The sequence below is a fragment of the Haliotis cracherodii genome, unplaced genomic scaffold (genome assembly GCF_022045235.1).
Source record: "Haliotis cracherodii isolate W230 unplaced genomic scaffold, xgHalCrac1.p SCAF_14, whole genome shotgun sequence".
Lineage (NCBI taxonomy): Eukaryota > Metazoa > Mollusca > Gastropoda > Lepetellida > Haliotidae > Haliotis > Haliotis cracherodii.
In genome coordinates, this window is record NW_027266269.1 from 21944672 (window position 1) to 21967664 (window position 22993).

The 22993-nt window shown below is 39.7% G+C and overlaps 1 protein-coding gene across 1 annotated transcript; it reads left to right on the forward strand.

Moving 5' to 3' along the window:
* The first annotated feature begins 1207 nt into the window (after window positions 1–1207).
* Window positions 1208–5107, forward strand: LOC139460288 (uncharacterized). The gene is made up of 4 exons (XM_071241783.1): window positions 1208–1301; window positions 2046–2760; window positions 3323–3492; window positions 4770–5107. The coding sequence occupies exons 1-4, from the start codon at window positions 1208–1210 to the stop codon at window positions 5105–5107; spliced, it is 1317 nt and encodes a 438-aa protein (XP_071097884.1).
* Window positions 5108–22993: the final 17886 nt, after the last annotated feature.

Below are 22993 nucleotides of genomic sequence, written 5' to 3' on the forward strand. Positions count from 1 at the left end.
ATATGTATATGCGTTACTTTTGAAAAGGACCCTTAATACGTATGCTGAGTTCCGTGAATTATGAAGTGATATCAAAACGTTTGTAAATGCAAAGTGTGTTTGACATTGACAGTGGTTTGTGGCATATGAATCATACATCCATATCACTGACATAACGCCCTTGTTTGGTGGTCATAATATGTCTTTATGTCACAATTTTTTAAGACAATAATGGTTATTGAGGCTATTACATTGTATGTACATGTATTACAGTTACTGTGAGAAAGGACAAAGCCTCAGTGCTTCATATAAAGTCTTTTGACCATCGACTGCCTCCTGTAAAAGTGGTTGATGACAGTTTTGACAGAATGCAAAGTCATGTCTTCAAAGAAGGTTTGTTTAAATCCTACAGTTCTGTATTCATATAAGTCAGAGAAATGAAACAGGAATAATAATTACCAAGTAAACTAAGCGGGAAAAGAAAGTATAGGTTGGAAATTTGTAATTTTCCTAAAAACAGCGATAACTAGTGGAAAGTGGGTATTGGGAATATGACTGCCCAGGAACAGGTACCAAAAAAACACCTCACCCGAACGCGCCACCTTTGACGGCGCTCGTGCGGTGACCAAAAAATGGTGAAACAGGTTTCCCGCCTATGGCATAAACTGCACGTGCATGTTAGCTGTATAAATGAGTTCGTCTGCAGGGTATAACCACACGTGATGAAAGCACACAAAAGAAATGCCACGACTGTCACAGGAGCAGAGAGAGAGAGCCATCGGTATGGCCGAAATGGGGGCAACACAGGTCCAAATTGTCAGAAGGTTTGGTTGTACACCATTGACAGTAGCCAGGCTGATTAAACGGTACAGGCAGACAGGTAGGACACAGGGCAGGCCTAGAACCGGACGACCCCGAGTGACAACACCACTGGAAGACGGTCAGATACGGCGCATTCACTTGCGAAACAGATTCGTAACGGCGACAGCGATGGCGACGGCGACGGCGACGGCGATGGCGACGGCGACAGCAGCAACAGCTTTGGGACACCCCATCAGCCAACGTACAGTACTATGACGACTTCGTACTGCTGGAATCCGAGCGTATCGTCCTTTCCGAGGAATGGTACTGACTGCTCATCATCGACGCCTGAGACTGTGATGGGCGTGGCAGGTTCGACGCTGGAAAGTGAGAAATTGGCGTCGAGTGCTGTTCTTGTTTCGAAATGATGGCAGAGAACGAGTTTATCGACGCAGAGGGGAACGTTTCGCTCCGGCGTGTATTCGAGAGGTCCATCCATTCGGCGAAGGAGGGGACATTGTGTGAGGCAGTATTTGTGGTGATCAGAAGACTGATTTGGTGATTATACAGGGAAAACTGAACACTGTGCAGTACAGAGAACAAGTGTTGCAGCCAGTTGTGCTTCCGTTCTTACAAAACCAACAGCAGGGGACATTGTTTCAACACGACAATGCCAGGCCCCCATACAGCAAGACCGGCTCGGAACTTACTAAACCAGCATAACGTTGACGTTTTGCCCTGGCCTGTCCACTCACCCGATATGAATCCTATTGAACATCTGTGGGACCATCTTGCCAGACAGATTAGAGCACGCCATCAGCCTCCCGACAACAGACAAGAATTGCAGCAGGCCCTGAGAGACGAGTGACAACGGATTCCAGTCCACGTCATCAGAAGACTGACGTCGTCGATGAGGCGGCGTATCACAGCATGCATTGAGGCAGCTAGAGGTCATACACGCTATTGAAGGCAACTGTGTCGACAATGAACTTGTCGTGTGTCTGACAATTTTTGGTGACATTTCAGACTTTTGAAAATGAAATTTCTTACCCCACCATTGTTTACCTTGAGCTTACATTACATGTGATTGCATAATTTCATTCAAACTGTGGTTGATCAATCATTAATTTTGTTACCCCTCCCTAGATTATACTATAATTCACAACAAAACCTCTTCTTGTTATTTTTTTATCAATCTTGGAACTCGACCTATACTTTCTTTTGCCGCCCAGTTCATTAACATCATAACGCCATATCTGTTTCAGACACGCTTGCTCTCTACCCGACAGTGGCAGAGATACATGACCTAACATGTCTTCTCAAACTTCGCCTAGCTGCCACTCATACTGCTGGCCTGGCATATATTGCGAAAAATCTTGCCATATCCACCAACCTGGTTGCAAAGCCCAAACCTGATAATGTACTATTCGACATATGTTTGATTACTCAAACAAAACCAACTGTTATTCTTAGTGTTGTGAAAGATCCTAATGCAGATTTAACAGCATCAAGACGATATAACCTATCACTTGCTAAAGCAGTGACTGATACCATAAGAAGGTTTACTGATGAACAATTCTGTTCTATGTATGGGTTAATCAATGAATCAACACTGGCAGATCAACGTTCCTTTGATGAAGCTCTACTGAAGATAAAGGACGAAGTATCAAGAATATGTGTACCTGATTCATTGTCCATGTCGATACAGAAATATGAAAAGGTTAGGCAAGCTTTCCTTATGTCGATGGCTGTTACAAGGTTTGTTACAGATGAAACCGGTGAAATATCCAAAGCCTTGTGGCTTCTTACTTTTGACCAGTTCTGTTTCCTTACGGAAAACATTGACAGAAACGAGGTGCATGTGCCCGCAAAGTATCATTCTGGTATCCATGTACTGATGAGAGAAGTCGCATCTCGACTAGAAAAAGGCGCGTCAACGCTTTTGTTGCATTCGAGTAACGAGAATGTTGAATTGGCGAGGTAAATTGGTTTATTTGTATTTATCATTTTGCTATCTGCGTTGGTTTGGTAATCTAAGTTGACATTGATTAGATCTGTTTACTTCGGGACATTCTTTATATTTTGTTTACTTATTTGCATTTAGTAACAAATATTATGTTTGAGATAACACTTTCTTCGTAAAGTACAGATTCTCGTATTTTGGGGGGTTGAGCCCCATCCGAGTTTCAAACCCACACTGCCAGAATGAGGCACCTAATCAGCAGCACACAAAGTCAGCGATCTAACCCACTCAGCCACCGAGACTTCCACAAAAAATGAAAGCCCGACAACTGGTAGTCTGGATCACATACATTGTACCCCTCTGACATGTGTAAACTGGCACGGCTCCCATGGCCGAAAGCTATGAACACACAAATGCCATTTAGAAAGTGGTCAAATGTAACAAATGTTATAGTTATAGTAAAGTACGAGAAACTGTACTTTACTAAGAAAGTGTTATCCCAAATTCAACATTTGTTACATCTGACTTTCTAAATGACATTTGTGTTCATATTTTCATTATATTGTTGTTGTTTTCCAGACGAATGTCCGTTTGCTCTTACACGTGTGACCTTGATGAATTCCAACAAGATCGCAACAAACAAATTCATGTTCCTCTGAATGTGGACAACATCGTGACGGATTGCACACAAAGGGACATTGCACCGCTGATGACACATAATCCAAATATATGGTATTTTGAGGATGAAGGTGAACAACTAACAGATTAGTATACATTCTAATATTTTGCATAGTATTGAACCAGTATGCATTGAACATTGTCTGTTTGAACAAACTTCTTAAATACTCACATAAAGTATCGGGTATAACTATAACTTTCTTATATTTCTTCTTAACTTATTTTTCTCCTGACATTTTTTGACACCTTAAAGAATACTTCATCTATTATTCTAATACGTCTAGAGGTTGTGATGTTGTAATAGGTACTGAGTAATCTGAGCTTGCGACAAAATGGATTAGGCTAGGTGATCTGGGTGATTGTATGCCATCGTGCCTATTATTTATAATGTAAGAGCTCTACTTGAGTATACCCTACATTTATCCTGTAATGGTAACACTATTTAAGGGAAGACCTATCATTTGTAGGTCACTGTTGATATGACCAATAATCCATATGTAACCTTCCTGGTATAACCGTCTCTGTATCGCCATCGTGTTAGCGGTGAAACAGTAGCCTCAACACACAATAACTCCGCATGACATTACGTTAATATGACAAAATAGCACGAAACAAATCTGGTAAATCGAAAAGTGTAATTTTGCGAAAAGGGGGTCGTTACTATTAAACTGATGACGTCCCTTTGACCCCTGACACATTGAGAACTTAGCACTCACACATCGTTTTCAGCTGCAGAACTGAAGAATGATGTCAGAATAAGACTTTCAACGTCTGTCAAAAACCCTGATGTTATTACAGGCGATATTGACGTAATACATTGTTTCCTAGTTAATTGAGATTCTGCTTGCAATTCATGTATAGCAGGTAATGTGTTTCGCATAGACGTAGTGATACCTACAATGACAACACTACCCAGGAATTGCGAGCATATTTGGAGCAACGTTATGCTTTACAAGAGGAATAGGGTGGCACTCACAGGGAGATAATTCAATGTTTAATCTCCAGCATGCCCCGTGGGTGGCGTGCTTAAAGTGCTCTTCACATGAGAGCGTATAGTGAAAGTTAAATTATATAAACAGAATTGAACCAGTTAACTAAACTACTTAACTTGAACAACATATTCTAATGAACCTATGGTTAACCTCATATTAAATAAAGGCGATTCCACTCTAATGGCAACGTGTGTATGTGTGTGTGTTTGAGTGTGAGGGTGTTATTATTATCTGTCGACATTCGTCATCACACTCAATAAGTGTTTTGTACAATAGCAACACTGTCTATATACTCTTTCAACATGCAGTTTTAGTGTTTTTGCTCACATGCAATAAAGTGGTTTAATTGTTTGCAGAAACGGACAGCCTGAAACAAGAGGAGCTGGACGTACATAAAATGCGTATCCTCACAAACGGCGTTTTATATGTTGTGGCCATTATTGGTGGGCTAATATTGGATACAGTTACTGAAAAAGCGTCTCTCACTTACGCTCTGGTTCGTGGAGTTGTCAGTAAATTTTTAGGTGTGAAAGATACAGTAAAAGATACAGATCTCAACGGTAAGAAACAGAAAGTTGAGCAGGAAGCAGTAAGAACGATCAACGCCTCATATTCCTCATGTACAAAGAAGACTAGTCTTGATGGGAAATCGGACGGGTTCTCTGCTGCCGCTAATGGCGTAACGAAAAAGTAGGATCTGCTTGCGCCTGTCCTCACTTACCTTAGCATTACAGAAAGTGTATACTACAGCATTAGGATTGACAAGAAACCCTCTTGACAAGTTGCTGCACAGATGAGGGCAGTGAGACCAAAAGTACGCAGTCAAAAAAAAAGTTTTAGTTATGGTTTTGACCCCAAAAGGCTTTCGTACAAAAGGGATTTGTCAGTTTAAAAGTGAGAGAAATAAATGTGGGTAAATGATATTTCACATTGCAGCATGCTGATTAGCGCGTTTGCCAAATTGTTCCATTGCTTGCCTTGTTTGCGAAGCGGACCATAGCTACGGAACGTCATGTAAAAGCATTCTCGCATATAATTCAATTATTCATGTGAATTAATGTTAAAAGTGCCTCGCCATTGCACAGAACATCCAAATTTAATTCACTCGGGCAGATGAACCGTAATTCGTCATAGCTCGCAGGTTGTTCTGTAACAATGTAATATTTGTTCTGATACAAAGTTCATGCACAGAGAGAAAGTGGTCGTCAAGAATGTATAACCATTGCGGTAAACTTTCTCTTGTCCAAAAAAATTTGGCCTCTCGTTTTACTTGTTAAATTCCATAGATTTGTGACATTATGTCATGACAGGTTTAGACCTACCAACATGTATGCAGCTATGACATGTCCATTTTTACTATAAAGGTAGATTTACTGCTGTTTATTCCTTCAGTAAATATTTAATGTTGATGCTATAAATGATATGAAAATGGTAAATCCCCTGGTTATAGTGGAATACCGATAGAATAATTTTAAAATGCCCCTTCCATATGTATTGAAATGTTACTTTCACTTTTTAATCTCATTTTAAATACTGGTGTTTATCCTAAAGCCTGGTCATTAGGTGTAATTATGCCTATATTCAAAAAGGCAGTAGAAACAACCCTTCTGATTATAGACCCATCTTTTTACTTGAGTGTTCAGGAAAAATATTTGCTAAGATAATGTGTAAACTTTTAAACGATTAGGCAGATCAAGATTGTTTTTTAGTACCTGAGCAGGCTGGGTTTAGAAAAGGATTTAGTAAATCTGATAATGTGACTGTTATCAATGCTTTGATTGAAAAATATCTATTGTTACATAAAAGTAGATTCTATTGTGCGTTCATAGATCTTAAGTCAGCGTTCGATTCAGTGTGTAGCACAAGTTTATTTTACAAACTCTGGAAAGGTAATGTTAATAGTAAAATATTTAGAATACTTAAACATATGTATGAAAACGTTAAGTCTTGTATATTTGTTAATGGTGGCTACACAGACTTTTTCCATTGCCAGTCAGGTGTACGAAAGGGGTGTGAGTTATCTCCCTTTCTGGTTTAAGTTTTTGTTAATGATATTGTTGATTTTCTTAATTCAGACGGGCAACGTAATATTCAATTTGAAATGATTGAACTTTTTATTCTAATGTTTGCAGATGATATGGACTTATTCGATAGTAGTGGGGTGGCAAAGACGCCTCGACAAAATGAAGATTTATTGTCATAAATGGAAACTGTCTATCAATATAAGCAAAAGTAAAATTATTGTATTTAGACGTAGTGGTCGTCTTAGAAGATATGAAAAGTTTTGTTTTGGCACTGACATTATAGAAATTTCCTACTTATAAATATTTAAGTGTTCATCTTTCATCATCTGGTCGTTGGTACTTTACACAGAAGACACTAGCTCTACAAGCGACGAAATATCTTCTCGCTTTAAAATCAGGCTCAAGGGATTTTATGAAACTTCCTCATAACGTACTTTTACAGATATTTGATGTAAAAATACTACCTGTTCTTCTCTACTGCTCAGAGATACGGGGCTTTCATCCGTCTCAGGATGTCATCAATGTACATGATAGATTCTGTGAGAATATTTTACAATATGGGAGATTTGTCCCCAATATAGTTGCTCGTGGTGAGCTTGGACGTTATTCACTTAAAGTCAATCAACATGTTCGTATTGTCAAATATTGGCTCCGACTTGTTTCTCAAAAAACTAATATAATCCTTAGCCATGCTTATTCATATCAGTACAAAGGAATACATTGCTGGGCACTAAAAGTAAAACAACTTCTTTATTCATATGGTTTTGGCCATGTTGAGAAAAGTCAAGGAGTAAATCATATTGGTTTTATTGATAACTTTAAAACAAGATGTATTGATATAGATAACCAACAATAGTCTAGGAATTTAAGAACTTACTCAAAACTTTCTTTTTATTCTTGTATTAAGCAATATAATGTATTTGAAAATTATTTAGATTGCATTCCAGTAAGTGCCTATCGTATTGCTTTGAGTAAATTTAGATATTCTGGTCATACTTTGCTAACTGAAAATGGACGGAAGTACAATATGCCTAGAGCTGAGAGACTATGTCCATTTTGCGTAACATCTGAAGTGGAATCTGAATATATCATTTTTGTTTACAATGTCCATACTATGACAGTTTGAGACGTAAGATTCTACCTTATTATTTTTACACAAATAGAACTTTTGATAAATTTGTAACACTCTGTACAGCAAAAACCCCATGCATAGTTAATGCTTTAGCTAAATTTATATTTCTTGCTTTTAAAAAGCGTAATAACTTTCTCATTGGCGCTGAAATTGTCTAACTCTGATATCATGTATTGTATAATGGGCCGGTGGCCCCTTTACTGAAATAAATCTCTCTCTCTCACTCCACCTCTTCTATTGGTATAGAAAATGTTCCCTAAAGAATCCATGCAGTAGTTTTCAGACACAAGGTCGCACAAAAAAAGGAAGGACAGAATTCCTTCCTACAACTACATACACCAGTGCCTTTAGGTCGGGGGTATAATAACAGTCTGAACCAGATTATCCAGTGATTGATATCAGGAGCATCGATCCACGCAATTGGGATTCAAATTTAGTGTTATAATTCAAAGACAACTGTCAATATTATTCAGAGCTCCAGATAAGCTGCGTATCTGCGTGAAATACGCATCAGAAATGCAGAAATACGCAGTAAAATATAATCCAAGCGTATCAAATACGCAACAAACATTACAGATACGCTACAAAAATAAAACTTGTGCGTATCATCAAAATATTGCGAAGTAACCCTGCGTATTCGATTAACAAATGAGCAACTTATTTTGAAATTATAAGTTGGCATTCCGTCAACCTTGCCAAACTCCACGATGACAGTCAGATCATGATCATTTGCCATCACACTTTCTTGTGGAAGTATCGTGGTATTTTTGAGTCCTATAAAGCTCTCGAACCCACACGACACCAATTTGCAGGGACAAGATGAATAGTGATTTTAAATATTTAACTTAAATACCCACATGTGTAAAAACTAGTGGGTAACAGAAATTTGAATACGCAGATAGAATTACTGATACCCAATGATTTTAAAATGCATGGGTAAAATACCCACAACACCAAAAGTTTATCTGGAGCTCTGATATTATATTGTGTTTATATTCATATTTCATTATCTAAACCCATAATATAGCCAGAGCTCCAGATAAACTTTTGGAGTATTTTATTATAAAGACAATACTGCATAGGTTTCATTCATTCGTTTCATATAAACATACGTCTGTATTCTGTACATGAACATGAACTTACTAATCAATGATATACAAAATCATTATATTAACCCTATAATGAACAAACAATTCATCAAGGGCGATAACTCGATCCCGACATCACTCATAAGATACAATATAAACCTGGTCCATGTTGTAAAACACACTTAACATTATAAATACAATTACCATTTTCTTGAAACTGCTGTATTTATTCAGTAACTCACATATATTTGGCACGATACACTATTTACAATTCATATTTTGAGACACGACAAACATGTAAATTACCCATACCCAGTGGGTGACACTGGGATGTTTATCGTCTTCATGCAACCGCCTTTTCAACGAATATGAGTTTCTGTATAGAGCCAGCTGACGGTCACTTCCCTCTCACAATTAACGTCATCAAACTCTCTGCGGTATTAAATTACATGATCACAATCAAATCATCAGAAATGAGGTCATGATTAATCGTATAATACACCCCGCTTCGTTCTTCAATGAGTTTAGCGATTAAACGTGTAGTCATCTATAGAGTAAGTGAGAGAGTTGGATTTAACACCGCTTTAAACAGTATTCCAGTTACATCACAACGTGTCAGCTTAATATGAGAGGAAAGCCCGAAGTGATGCAGGTCTCAGACGTTTACCTCTTCGAAGAAGCCCACGAGAACGGCGAACCGGGATTCGAACCCACAATCATAGGTTCCGGGCGTGCCCAACTGACGCAACTCTGCACAGAGAATCGCGGCGCCTCAGACGACTGGGCCACCCTAACGAGTGTTGATATATTTGATGTCAGACCGCCGTAATATAGCTGGAATATTGCTGAGTGCGGCGTTAACAACAAACAAACAAACAAAATCTTTCTGACAAATACCTTTAGGCATCCATGTTGGTTATTTGACTGTTAGTTGTTAGACAATATTTGTCAAATTCAGTCAGTTCACAGGCAAGAAACGGAGAGTGTTCTTGACTTTATTATGTTACCATAAAATTTCTACATAAAATTTCTGTATAATCAAAAGAACATTTGCATTCTGACATTGTCAAAAGTCACGTGATTTTGAGCAGCCATTTTGAAATAAACTTCATTAATTTGCAAAGCAGAAATTTGTATGAACGTTGTTGTTCATCCCGTCGTTTTGATGTTAAAAGACACGAGCGTGAGATTTTATTCATCATCCAACATCATTCTTCCAAGTTTTTCAGTTTGCAGACAGTGATAAGATGTTGGATACAATGGTTCGTGCGCACCTCAGTTCACGCCGCTGCACGCGAGTTTACCGTGAGTCAGTGAGTTTGGTTTTACGCCGCTTTTAGCAATATTCCACCAATATCACGGTGGGGGACACTAGAAATGGGCTTCAAACATTGTTCCCATGTAGGGAATCGAAACCGGGTCTTCGGCGTGACGTGCGAATGCTTTAACCACTCGGCTACCCGACTGCCCCGAGTTTACCGTGACGAATTACCTTACCAAATAGTTACATTTAACTGTATAGACAATTAGCACAAAAACACGAGAACGCGAGATTGCGACACTTGACCAATGTCGCAATCTCGCGTTCTCGCGTTCTCGTGTTTTTGTGCTAATTGCCTATACAGTTATATGTAACTATTTTCAAAAACACGAGAACGCGAGATCGCGACACTTGACCAATGTCGCAATCTCGCGTTCTCGCGTTCTCGTGTTTTTGTGCTAAATGCCTATACAGTTATATGTAACTATTTTCAAAAACACAAGAACGCGAGAACGCGAGATCGCGACACTTGACCAATGTCGCAATCTCGCGTTCTCGCGTTCCCGCGTTCTCGTGTTTTTGTGCTAAATGCCTATACAGTTATATGTAACTATTTTCAAAAACACGAGAACGCGAGAACGCGAGATCGCGACACTTGACCAATGTCGCAATCTCGCGTTCTCGCGTTCTTGTGTTTTTGTGCTAAATGCCTATACAGTTATATGTAACTATTTTCAAAAACGCGAGAACGCGAGATCGCGACACTTGACCAATGTCGCAATCTCGTGTTCTCGCGTTCTCGTGTTTTTGTGCTAATTGCCTATACAGTTATATGTAACTATTTTCAAAAACACGAGAACGCGAGAACCCGAGATTGCGACATTGGTCAAGTGTCGCGATCTCGCGTTCTCGTGTTTTTGTTCCTGTTTGCCTGTACAGACATCTTGTGGCTCAGTCGTCTGAGTTGTCGCAATTCGTTGTGTAGGTTTGCGTCCCTTGGATGTGCCAGAAACCTACAATGGTAGGGGCATTGCCTAAAAGTCGGGCCGGGCCGGGCCAAGGCGGGCCAAAGTGTTACTGGCTAATTACTTCATTATAGGCGATCATACCTACATATAATTGATGAAACATACAGACATGACATTAATGAACAATCACCAAACAAAAAAGTGCACCATAAATAAGTAATTCGGAGTAAATCACTTGAAAACCAGAAAGTGGAGCTGTGTGTAAGCGTCGCTGATCTTGGTAACATGTAAAAGAGCAATCGTTAAACGAAATAAGATTTGAAACGTATCAAATACTTCTAGCTATCGTGATACAAATTTCCATCTGTGAGCATAGCGTTTATATTTATAGGAACGTACTATATATAAGTAAATACCACTTTATGATGTCACTGATCGTCGTATTTAAAGCAGACACGTTGGTTCTCCCTATACTCTCAACAGCCACACAAGTGTTCGGTCCGACTTGGCCCGGGCTGTCAAAATCAACTTTAAACTCACATATGTATCATCAAATGGATTCACATCTATAAACTAGTATAATATCTACCTAAATACCACTTTATAGTGTCTCAGATCGCTGTACTTCGCTGAAGGGAAAAGGGCTTCACTTTTGAGCACCTTGTTTGCTAGTGCAATATGAGACACTAAAGTGTAATATAGGTAGATATAATATTAGTCTATAGATGTTAAGTATGTGTTGTAACTTTAGAAGCGCTTTGACAGTTATTAACACGTGTCGTGTCAGTCCTATGACATTCGCGAATATCCACTTGCAGAAAACATCCTGTGTTGGTTTTACACGAATTAGTGCCAAACACGTTAATTAATGAAAGAAGAGTAGTCAAAACACTGTCATTTCGAATTCCTGCCCAGGACATCACACCCCTGCACGCTAAGGTCGGTGAGAAACCTTCTCATCAAAGTAAAGACACAGTCAAGACACTGACTTTTCGGTATGGACTCTCGGTATGTAGCTATAATTATCATTTTATTACATTGCTGAAGATCTATTTTGATACAAACTCAATTAAATGAGCAAAACTATACGTTTCTGGACATTTCAGATCTGCCTAGATGTGCACGTTTCGTTTTATTATTCTGCAATCCATTTTTAGTATTACCCGCTGGCCCGGCCCGCCCCGACTTTTCTTGGCCCGACTTTTAGGCAATCCCAATGGTAGGTTTCCTCCCATTTAAAAGGGGCACTGATCTACAGCAATGCCCCGAGACTGGTTGTTGTCTTTGTTATTGTTTTCCCCCGTGAGTATCCGGATGATATAGCAGATGTCAAGACTTGTCGCGACCTGTGCTGCGCCATTCGTAAGCGCATGTATCGCTTTTATTAATAGTATTTCATTGTGGGTATATTGTTTAGACAAAATGTATAAAGTTTCACGAATGCGATTTTTGCAACGAATAAATATTCAGTTATTTTACAAATTGACTGAAAATCGGTCAATTTATGTTATTGTTATTACGAATTCCAAACATTTTTATGTTTTAATTTCATCACCCAGTGACTGAAAATGATAGGATTAAATTAAAGAAAACGAAATTCAAAGTATGTTTCTATAGTTTTGGCTTCTAATACTAGCGGGGCGGTCGGGTAGCCTAGTGGTTATTGCTGAAATAGTGCTAAAAGCGGGGTAAAATCAAACACACTCACTCACTCTAATACTAGGATAAATAGTCTATTTTTAAGCCCTTTTGAACCTCTTAAAAGTTGTTAGTCAATCTGGACTTGGATTCAGTCAATTTCTATATTACTGATATATTTAGACATTTTATAAATTGCCTGAGTGAATCACATTTTACACATTGAGTGTAACATACATGTATGCACGCCTACAGGTACAAGAGGAACAAAAATGATTTTGTCCAATGCAACAGCAAATGAATGAAAACAAAATGCAAATATCATAATAACGACCCACCGAAGTTTTATGTATACATTTGGGCAGCTTCCTTGTTCGAGGAATGTATCCGTGAACATTCACAAATAGGAACAATATCCCATACGTCTGCAGCTGTACAAATAAATTTATTCGACTTCACATGGCTCTGTTACATTCAAATGTTTTAAAATATATACAAAGGTGTCTAGTCTCATCGGTCAGCTGAGATAGCACGTGTGACAATTATGTTCATGATGTCCATGGTGCTTTATAAATATCCATGGAGTTAGAAAGCAATGAACAATCAATAAACGTATTATCGGCTAATCCTTTGAACCAAGTATGTTGTTTTTACATCGGCACTTCACGTCATGATATGAGTGTATTCCGTCTGCTTTAGTAAACCTACACATGTAAACACTTACAAACCCACTGTGCAAGATAACAGTGATTAATCAATGAACGTATTTTCTGTGGAACTTTTGATGGCGAGGAATGATCCGTTTACAAAAAAGTAAATGAACTGATCACTCCTCTTGCTGGGCTGCGACGTGAATATTACATAACATAAATTTCACCTCACTTCAAACCTGGATTCAGATGAAATAATTTCCCCTGACACAAGACACAACAGCCAAATGGGAACCGTTGTCAGGTAATCTGAGTAGTGCTAACACTAACTATACCTGTAATAGGTTCATTAACTGAGCAAAGACACAGGTGTAGGGTTATGCCAGAAAACGTGGATAACAACAAGAGATAGCAATCGTATCATCCGCGCAATCCAAAATCCGAAAATGCTTTCACTGCTGGGATACCATTTTTTAAACTATAAAAATAAACTGACGGCCAAAAGAAACGTTACCAACGATATTTCTATGATAAAATATGACCAACACAAATTGAAGCAGCAATAACAATTAACACGACCCATTTTAATTCTGGAATCCCTAAAGGCCAGAAACTCTACGGTCTTTTCCCAGTGTCGGTCAAAGGTATTTACAAAAATAAGCATGCTGTTTTCATGGGAACATACTAAGGGAGAAAAAATGAAAAAAAAGAGTTCAAAAACTCAATATTTACACCATCTCGCCCATGGGCCAATTATTGCATTGTAGAAATTCATCATTCAGAACCGTAAAATTGCTAATTCAACAACAAAGTCCTTGACCTCCAACAGGGACATTTCTTGACAAGGGGTCATTCGTCCAGTATTCGATCAACAACATTGGTTACAACTTTAAGGTGACGACGGCCCAGACCGTTCAAAACGGGATATGACCTCCATGAGCGGCAATGCATCTTCGAATGCGGCGTCGAACTGAGTAGACAAGCGTCCTCACATCGACCGTAGGTATCCGATTCCATTCCTCATGGAGGGCAACGATCAACGGTTGTCTCGTGAAGGGAGGATGTTGACGTTTCCGAAGACGACGCCCCAGCTGGTCCGAGATGTTCTGTGGGTGACAGATCTGGTGATCGAGCTGGCCACGGCAGGACAGTCACGCTGTTGGCGTTGAGGAAGTCTCTAGTAATACGGGCTGTATGGGGTGTGGCGTTATCTTGTTGGAACACCGTCCGTTGTTGACGCTGGATGAAAGGAAGAACCACTGGCCGTACGATATTGTCAATGTAGCGTTGTGCTGTCAGATTGCCTTCGATGATGAGAAGTTCCGTCTTCTCGTCCCCGCTAACGCCGCCCCAGACCATCACACTTCCGCCCCCGTAAGGTTCAACCTCCTGGACACAACAAGGAGCCGTACGTTCACCACGTCGTCGATAAACTCGCGTCCGCCCATCAGGTTTGAAGAGTTGGAACCTGCTCTCGTCACTTAACAGCACTCGCCGCCAATCCCTTTGTTGCCATCGCTGAGTTTGCCTGCACCACGTCAATCTGGCACGTCGAAGTTGACGGGTCAAGGTCATGCCCTTGAAAGGGCGATAAGCCCGGAGACCATAATGTCGTAGTCGTCTGGTCACTGTTTGTCTGCTGACCGGATGTCCTAAGCTGTTGGCAGCTGATGACGTCACAGTAAGAAATCTGTTCCTCGGATGAAGTACCCGTAAAAGGCGGTCATCCTGTGGGGTCGTGACCTTTGGTCTTCCACTCCGTGGTCTGTCTGCGGTTCTGCCAGTCTGTCGGAGACGTGCGACCAGTCTGGAGCAGTTCATGTTAATGGCAACCGCTCTCTGTGTCGCTCCAGAATACATATGGCTCTCTCCCTCTGGACAGGAGGTGGGGCGGTCAGGTAGCCTAGTGGTTGAAGCGTTCGCTCGTCACGCCGAAGACCCCGGTTCGATTCCCGACATGGGTACAATGTGTGAAGCCCATTTCTGGTGTCCCCCGCCGTCATATTGCTGGAATATTGCAAAAAGCGGCGTAAAACCAAACACACTCACTCACTCACTCACTCTGGACAGCGGTCAGTCTTGGCATGTTCGTTGGTGTTAATCATCGCAACCATTGATAGGGAACAGATCCGTGCGTAATTTATACCCGGGATTGCACGATAATTTGGGAAAGAATGTTTTATAAAAATGCTGAAAAACACCAATATTTCCCAAAATCCGTAAAGCACGTTTAAAGAACGACAGAGAACATGAAGGCTGTATTCGTGAAATAACCATCTGGGGTATTTCCAAATAATGACATCCGATGAGCTTCCATCGTTGTTTTTGTCCGTTTGTTTAGGCTGACGAAATTAATTAACATGCGCCCTGTGTCTGAAATTCAGAGATTACAGGTAACCAATCAGTGTTCTTGAACACAGTAGTCCAGTCTCTTGTCACACTCAGTTGCGTCAGCGAGCAAATCGGCAGATAGTGAACCCCAGCTGGCAGTGTTAGACAGACGAGAAGAAGATTAGAGCCCCTTTAAACCTACAAGCCGGGATATAACTGAAATATAAATACTGTTCAAAGCAGTGTTAAGCCAAACTCACTCACTTATTCAGAGCCATGCCGGTCCCCCAGGCTTGATATTGGGGGTACTTTTCCAGTATAAGCATGCCTGTCATTTGGATGTTATGGCCGCAATAAATTAATAGTTACAGTTTGATTGATTTTTTTAAAAACATGGGAGACAGGAGACATTTAAATTCAACGTTTTATTTTGTTCTTATCGACCTACTTTAGGCATATGTGTACAATTGCTGTCGACGGATGCGATTCACATGCATCATGGGTGTTCAGTAGGGCTACGTGTTGCGGGGTATTTTAACAGGTAAAGAAAGTAGAAACACTCATATTAACGATACTTTTATTTCTAGGAATTTGAGGGCATTAAAATAATGTAAGGCAGGATGTTTTGTTGTCAGGCGGGCGCGGATGAACATCAATTTATTAAAGTAGCGAATATGGTATCGTATAAAAACAAAACAAAAAAACCATCGGACAATATCATTTTATCCGAATGCTACAATTTGGTCTGTGAGAATTTTCTTTTAATGAATATTCTAGCCGTGTATAAAATTGCCTCATGGAGAAACTCACTGGCCTGTGATTATTTCTGTAACTGTAGAACTGCTGATGCGACTTTAAGCAATATTACTCACTCACTGACGGTAATAGTTTTGTTTCCAGCTTTCAGACACATTAATATTTTCACTATCATTGGACATTCATGCACACAATTTCTTTTGTAAAATATATTGAGCATGTTGAGGGTTTTATCATAAAGTACATAGAAAACTGTAACAACGGGAGATGACTCAGACTTTGTGTATGTAAATTACATAGCATTTCCAAGCTCAAGTCATAAGTTTGCTAAATGCTACTTGGAGAATGAAGAGCATGAAAGACGCATGACCAAAGGATTACTAACGTGCGCATGGGCCTTGACCTTATGATATTACGCATGCGCACGGACAGCGTCTAAAACGCGAGAACACGAGAACGCGAGATCGCGAGAAAATGAAATGTCGCATTCTCGCGTTCTCGCGATTTCGTGTTTTTGTGGCCTAATTTGACAAGTCGAGATTGCGAGATTGCGAGATTTTGCATCATGTTCAAATGTCGCATTCTCGCGTTGTCGACTTTTGACAAAAATGGCTATGTACCAAAAACACGAGAATGCGAGATCGCGAGAACGCGAGATTTTGGCCAAATCCCGCGTTCTCACGATCTCGCATTCTCGTGTTTTTGGCATATTTACCTCGTTTCCAAAGGTCGAGATCGCGAGAATGCGAGAACGCGAGAATGTCCCTTACAGTATTCCATACAAAACAGTCAGTGTAAAGCCTCTATGGCTATGCACCTATAGTCACAGAAATTAAACAAGTTAAAGTCAAATAATATTCCAGACAATTAGTACATATGGTGCAAAATCATGGTCCTACCAAGGTGGTCGACGTCGTGTTGAGGTTAAAGATGACTGTTGATTTTCATGTACTCTCTCAAACTGATCAGCTGCATTTGATAATATTATTTTCAATCTCAGCTCCCTTGGGAGTATACAACTGTCAACAAGGTCTCTGTGATTCATATATTCTCCTTAATAACTCACAGAACATAACGGTTCTAACATTGTTTGGATGCCGAAGCAAGCTTATAATTGTATATGTATGGCATAAGAGTGCTAAGGGCGCTAATAAGTAACGTAACTCAATTGTTACAAGATTATTAGGAGGTGGCTGTCCTCCCTTGTGTATCGCATACATATAAATGCCTTCTGATAGTTTCGTCAGTCTTGTTTGTTTGTGGTTAAAGGTTGAAAGGGAATGAACTATGTGGCATGCGGACAGAATCCGGAGGGTAGATTGAATTGGGAACTAAATTAAAAGAAGTGAGTAAGTTTGATTTAATGCCTTTTTGAACAGAATTCCAGTTGAAGCACAGCTCAGTGTGGGAGGAAAACCTTTAAGCTTTGTTCCACATCTGCCTCAATCTGACTGTTAGAAGGATCAGAACAAGATACAAACCTTTCTTGAAATATAACCATAAATATATTATTCAGTTCAGAGACCAGTATTATTTAATCTATGATTTTTTAACCGTTTGACACAGTAACATTGGTTATTCATGCATACAGGAGGGTCAGATTCCTCAGAAATATCTTTCTTAAACTCAATAGTACAGTAGAGGGGGAAATGGTTTGAAACGTCTATCTCATAAACACCAAAAGCACTGAAGTGTGGGAATATACCAGTGCTTGCGAAAACTAGTCCGACACGCTGCCACAATGATGAGTTCTAGAAGTGAATTCCCCATCTTTACAATCCCATTGTGAGCAGGTAATCCATAGATACAAAATATTTTTGCGAGAGTCAATCCCTAATTGTTCTAATATATAATTGGTAATCATGATCCCTTATGGTGCTCTATTCCAAGATAGAATTGTAACCAATGTTTGTCGTAGAGGAGACGTAGTGGTTCGGTGTCAGGTTTGGTAGTTTGGAACGTTGCTCATTATATCAACCACTGATTTGTCTGGTCCAGATTCGATTATTTACAGGCCACTGTCGTATGGCTGGACTATTGTTGAGTGGGGCGTTTAACAACAAACAAACAACACACTTTTGACACTTCAGATCCGCTTTATCTTTTTTCTCAGGGGTCGCTATATGGCTGAAATAATGCCGATGCGACCTTAAATTTTAACTCACTCACTCTTTCTCAGGGATAGGCACAGTCGCTGTGTAGAGTTGTGTCACTTGGGCACGCCAGAAACTTAAGATCGTGGGTTCGAATCCCTGTTTGCTCCGATTATGTTTCTATATTTGTCAGCAACATACCCGTGCTCCGAGGTTTCACCTAAGTGGTTAGAATTGCACCACTTTGGGTATTCCTCCAACGTTGAGCTGTGCTTCAACTGGAATTCTGTTCAAAGAGGCATTAAACCAAACTTACTCACTTCTTTTAATTTAGTCCCCAATTCAAACTACCCTCCGGATTCTGTCCGCATGCCACATAGTTCATTCCCTTTCAACCTTTAACCACAAACAAACAAGACTGACGAAACTATCAGGAGGCATTTATATGTATGCGATACACAAGGGAGGACAGCCACCTCCTAATAATCTTGTAACAATTGAGTTACGTTACTTATTAGCGCCCTTAGCACTCTTATGCCATACATATACAATTATAAGCTTGCTTCGGCATCCAAACAATGTTAGAACCGTTATGTTCTGTGAGTTATTAAGGAGAATATATGAATCACAGAGACCTTGTTGACAGTTGTATACTCCCAAGGGAGCTGAGATTGAAAATTGAGCGCACACTGAGCCATTAACCGGGGTAATAATAGTGCACGCTAAGAGGAAACACGGGAATTGGGTAAAGGGCTTTTTGAGACTCCTCATTATTAAAAATAATATCATTATTATATTTAAATTTATTATTTATTGTAAGATTGAGACCGGCAAGACAATGTTACTCAACATGGTTCAGAATGCCACAGCACTCTTCTGGTTTCCTATCCAACTTTTGTACTCTCACCTACACACTACCTTTCTGGTATATACACTGAACGAAAAGGTATGTTTGCCATTATCGAAACAGAATTGGAAACGTAGTGAGAGTTTGTAGTTTAAAATGGATGATGCCCACATGTGTTAATCTTGGCCTTGAGTGAAGAAGACCCATGCGTACTTTATAATGTAGGGTTGGCGCTGCAATTAATTTAAAGAAAATGAATTTTATTGCTCGCGTAGATCTAATTACGGCAATAAGTTACATTAAAGTAAAATCGAATTGATAACATGTCCACTACCTCGAATATCTTTGTCATAAAGAAACAAGTTTTACACACACGTTGTTATGTATATTTATTGTACATATTTCAAAGTAAGGTTGATTTTAAAGTATACAATACACAATGTACATAATCTCGACGTATATTGTAAAATATTCCCTTTGCAATTCATAAATATCGATGATTTATTATGGCACACCTTACATGTTTTATGTCATAGAGATGACTATGCTTCTGTTGAATCCTGTTCCTATCGTATATATTTGGACTCTTAACATCACATATTTCGGCCCCAACATATTGGACATAACATCTGTATGTATTTTGCAGGGAGGTAACGTAGCTTTGTTTTGCATACATCTGTAGTTTTGCATACATTAGTACTGTCTACACATAATCGAGTCATGGGCACTTCGATTCATATCTACTTTGATTCAACAGAGCACATGTTCAATCAGTTCCATCGTTGATGTCATCAATGACAGGTGTTCCAAAGTTCATAAGCGTATGACATTCGTGTCATTACGAACAAACGCCTACAGTGTAACGATCTACCAGACACAATTCACGCCAATGTAATATCCTCCACGCTAGCGCATTAACCGCACACTAATGTTCATGTTGTGCATATGATTCATGTCTGAATCATATGGTGATTCATGTCTGAGTGAAATGGTTACCCTCGATGCCATCAAGCTGCTGCAGTTGCAGCTTTTGTGGTGGGCTGGGCAGCGTTGATGTGTTCAAGGATCTCAGTCGTGTCCAAAATCTCTCCAGGTTCCAGCACATTCTTTGTAGCGTCATCTATACAGTAGCAAGTGCACATAGTGAACTCGCACCTGTTGCCTGTACAGGAATGACCGCAGTATTGCTTTAGCTCCATGGCGTTTTGGAATTCCCATTTCTCCCCTGGGTAAATTGCCGGTGGGCTAGGGTCTCCAGAAGATGACTGGCACCATGTGTTCCTCCTTGTGGGAGGACAGTTGGGGATTAAAGGATTCTGAAAAAAGGACACACATTATTTTGAGAGCACAATCGGGAAGATATTTAATTTCTGTTGGCATTTTCGTATGTCATAAAGACACAACAAACAACTGTGGCACCTACATTGTTACATTAATTTTGATTCCCAATATATGAAGTTGACGGTAGCCTCGGGACAATTTGGATCAATCCAGTGGGTTCCACTGTCGCACCGTAGACACGTTCATCCCGCATGGTTGTGATAGAGAACTTCTTAAAACACCCTCGTAAACCATAATTCACTCTGTCAAAATCGGTCATTGGAGTTGTTTTGTGCCACAATCAGCGCTATTGCAGTATGTGATGCTGACATTGAACAATGAATAGATTCTGGACCAGAGAGATACGTGTTTCATGTCAAGAGCAACGATCTCATGGGGCACCAGAAATTTGAAAAAAATGAAAAAGTAAAATATTACAATTTACACTATTGGGCCAATGGACTAGTCATGAACAATACAACGAATTGCACCTCCTTATATCACACTCCAAAAATATCAAACACACACGAGTCATAAATGAGTGAGTGAGTAAGGTTGTACGCCGCATTTAGCAATATTCCAGCAACATCACGGCGGGGGACACAACAAATGAGGCTCGAACATCGAGTCTCCAGGTGGAGAATGGAACCCGGAACTTCGGCATGACCTGAGAACGCTTTAAAGGGGAAGTGTACACGCAAAAATCACTTTACAAAAGTAGGATACGAAACTTAATATACACTAATTGTTTTTCACAGTGAAAGTTGGAAGCTCACAATAGTGTGAAAGTGATATGCCCTTATGAGGCCTTCGTTTAACGAGCGAAATAGGCCTGAGTTATCCCCCTTAGATTATGACGTAATTGGTGCCAATTCAACTGGGTCCCTGTCTATTCTCAACGCAAAAGATGTCAAGGACCAGTTTGCGGTAAAACAACATGGTCAACGACACACTCCGGCGCAGTGGTGACTCAGCATAACACAATTCTGGCTGGCATCTGAGATGCTAGAATCACAAAACTGTACCTACACCACGTGAAGCGGCTCTAACAAAGCATGATGACGTCATAATGTTTATCAATTGGCACCAATGACGTCATATTGCAAGGGGCATAAGCCATGGTGTTTTTGTTATGGAAATAGAACACTTGGTAAATGTGAAAAATATAAATCGTTTTAGTGCAAAAAATATGTTAATTAAATATGATGTTTTTATATTTTTGTCTATGACACTTCTATGTTAACACATTTGATGTGGAAAAAGTACAAGAAAAAATGGTTCATTTCCGTGTGAACTTGCCCTTTAACCACTTAGCTACCCAACCGCCCTCAACAACTGAAACTGCCATCCATAAAGCTTACAAAAGAAGTGACACTTACGACTGTAGTAGTGGTCGGTGCTTGGGTAGTCGTGAAAGGCACCGGAATGTTCCTGCTGATGACGTCAGCCAGAGGTGACTGGAGCAGCTGCTGAGCCCGCGACCCCCCAAGGGAGACCACTTGACGATACAGACTGATCAGCTTGTTGATGGTGGCCGCCAGAAGGTTGTCATGAGTCTGGTGAAGCTGCTGTGGCTGGTGGGCATGGACGTTGTACACAGGAAGCGGCTGGATTGCTGGAGACGGCGCTGAACCTGTGTAAGGACAGAATGGCATCACCGTTGTGCTGAAGATTTTCACCGTATTTTGATGGTTAACTATATCCTTCTACAGAATATTCACTTTTTGTGTAAGTTAATTGAAACATTCTACTGAGTATTCACGTCATACAGTAGGTTATCTGTAACATTTTGTTGAGTATTACGGTATTGCAATGGTAAACTGTAACATTCTACAAGGAATTCACCGTATTGTGAAGGTTAACTGTATCCTTCTACAGAATATTCACTTTTTGTGTAAGTTAATAGAAACATTCTACAGAGTATTCACGTCATACAGTAGGTTCCCTGTGACATTTTGTTGAGTATTACGGTATTGCAATGGTAAACTGTAACATTCTACAAAGTATTCACCGTATTGTGAAGGTTAAATACCCTTCTACAGAATATTCACTTTTTGTGTAAGTTAATAGAAACATTCTACATAGTATTCACGTCATACAGTAGGTTATCTGTAACATTTTGTAGAGTATTACGGTATTGCAATGGTAAACTGTAACATTCTACAAAGTATTCACCGTATTGTGAAGGTTAAATACCCTTCTACAGAATATTCACTTTTTGTGTAAGTTAATAGAAACATTCTACATAGTATTCACGTCATAGAGTAGGTTATCTGTAACATTTTGTAGAGTATTTACAGTATTACAATGGTAAACTGTAACATTCTACAACGTATTCACCGTATTGGGAAGGTTAACTATCCTTCTACAGAATATTCACTTTTTGTGTAAGTTAATAGAAACATTCTATTTACGTCATACAGTAGGTTATCTGTAACGTTTTGTGGAGTATTACGGTATTGCAATGATAAA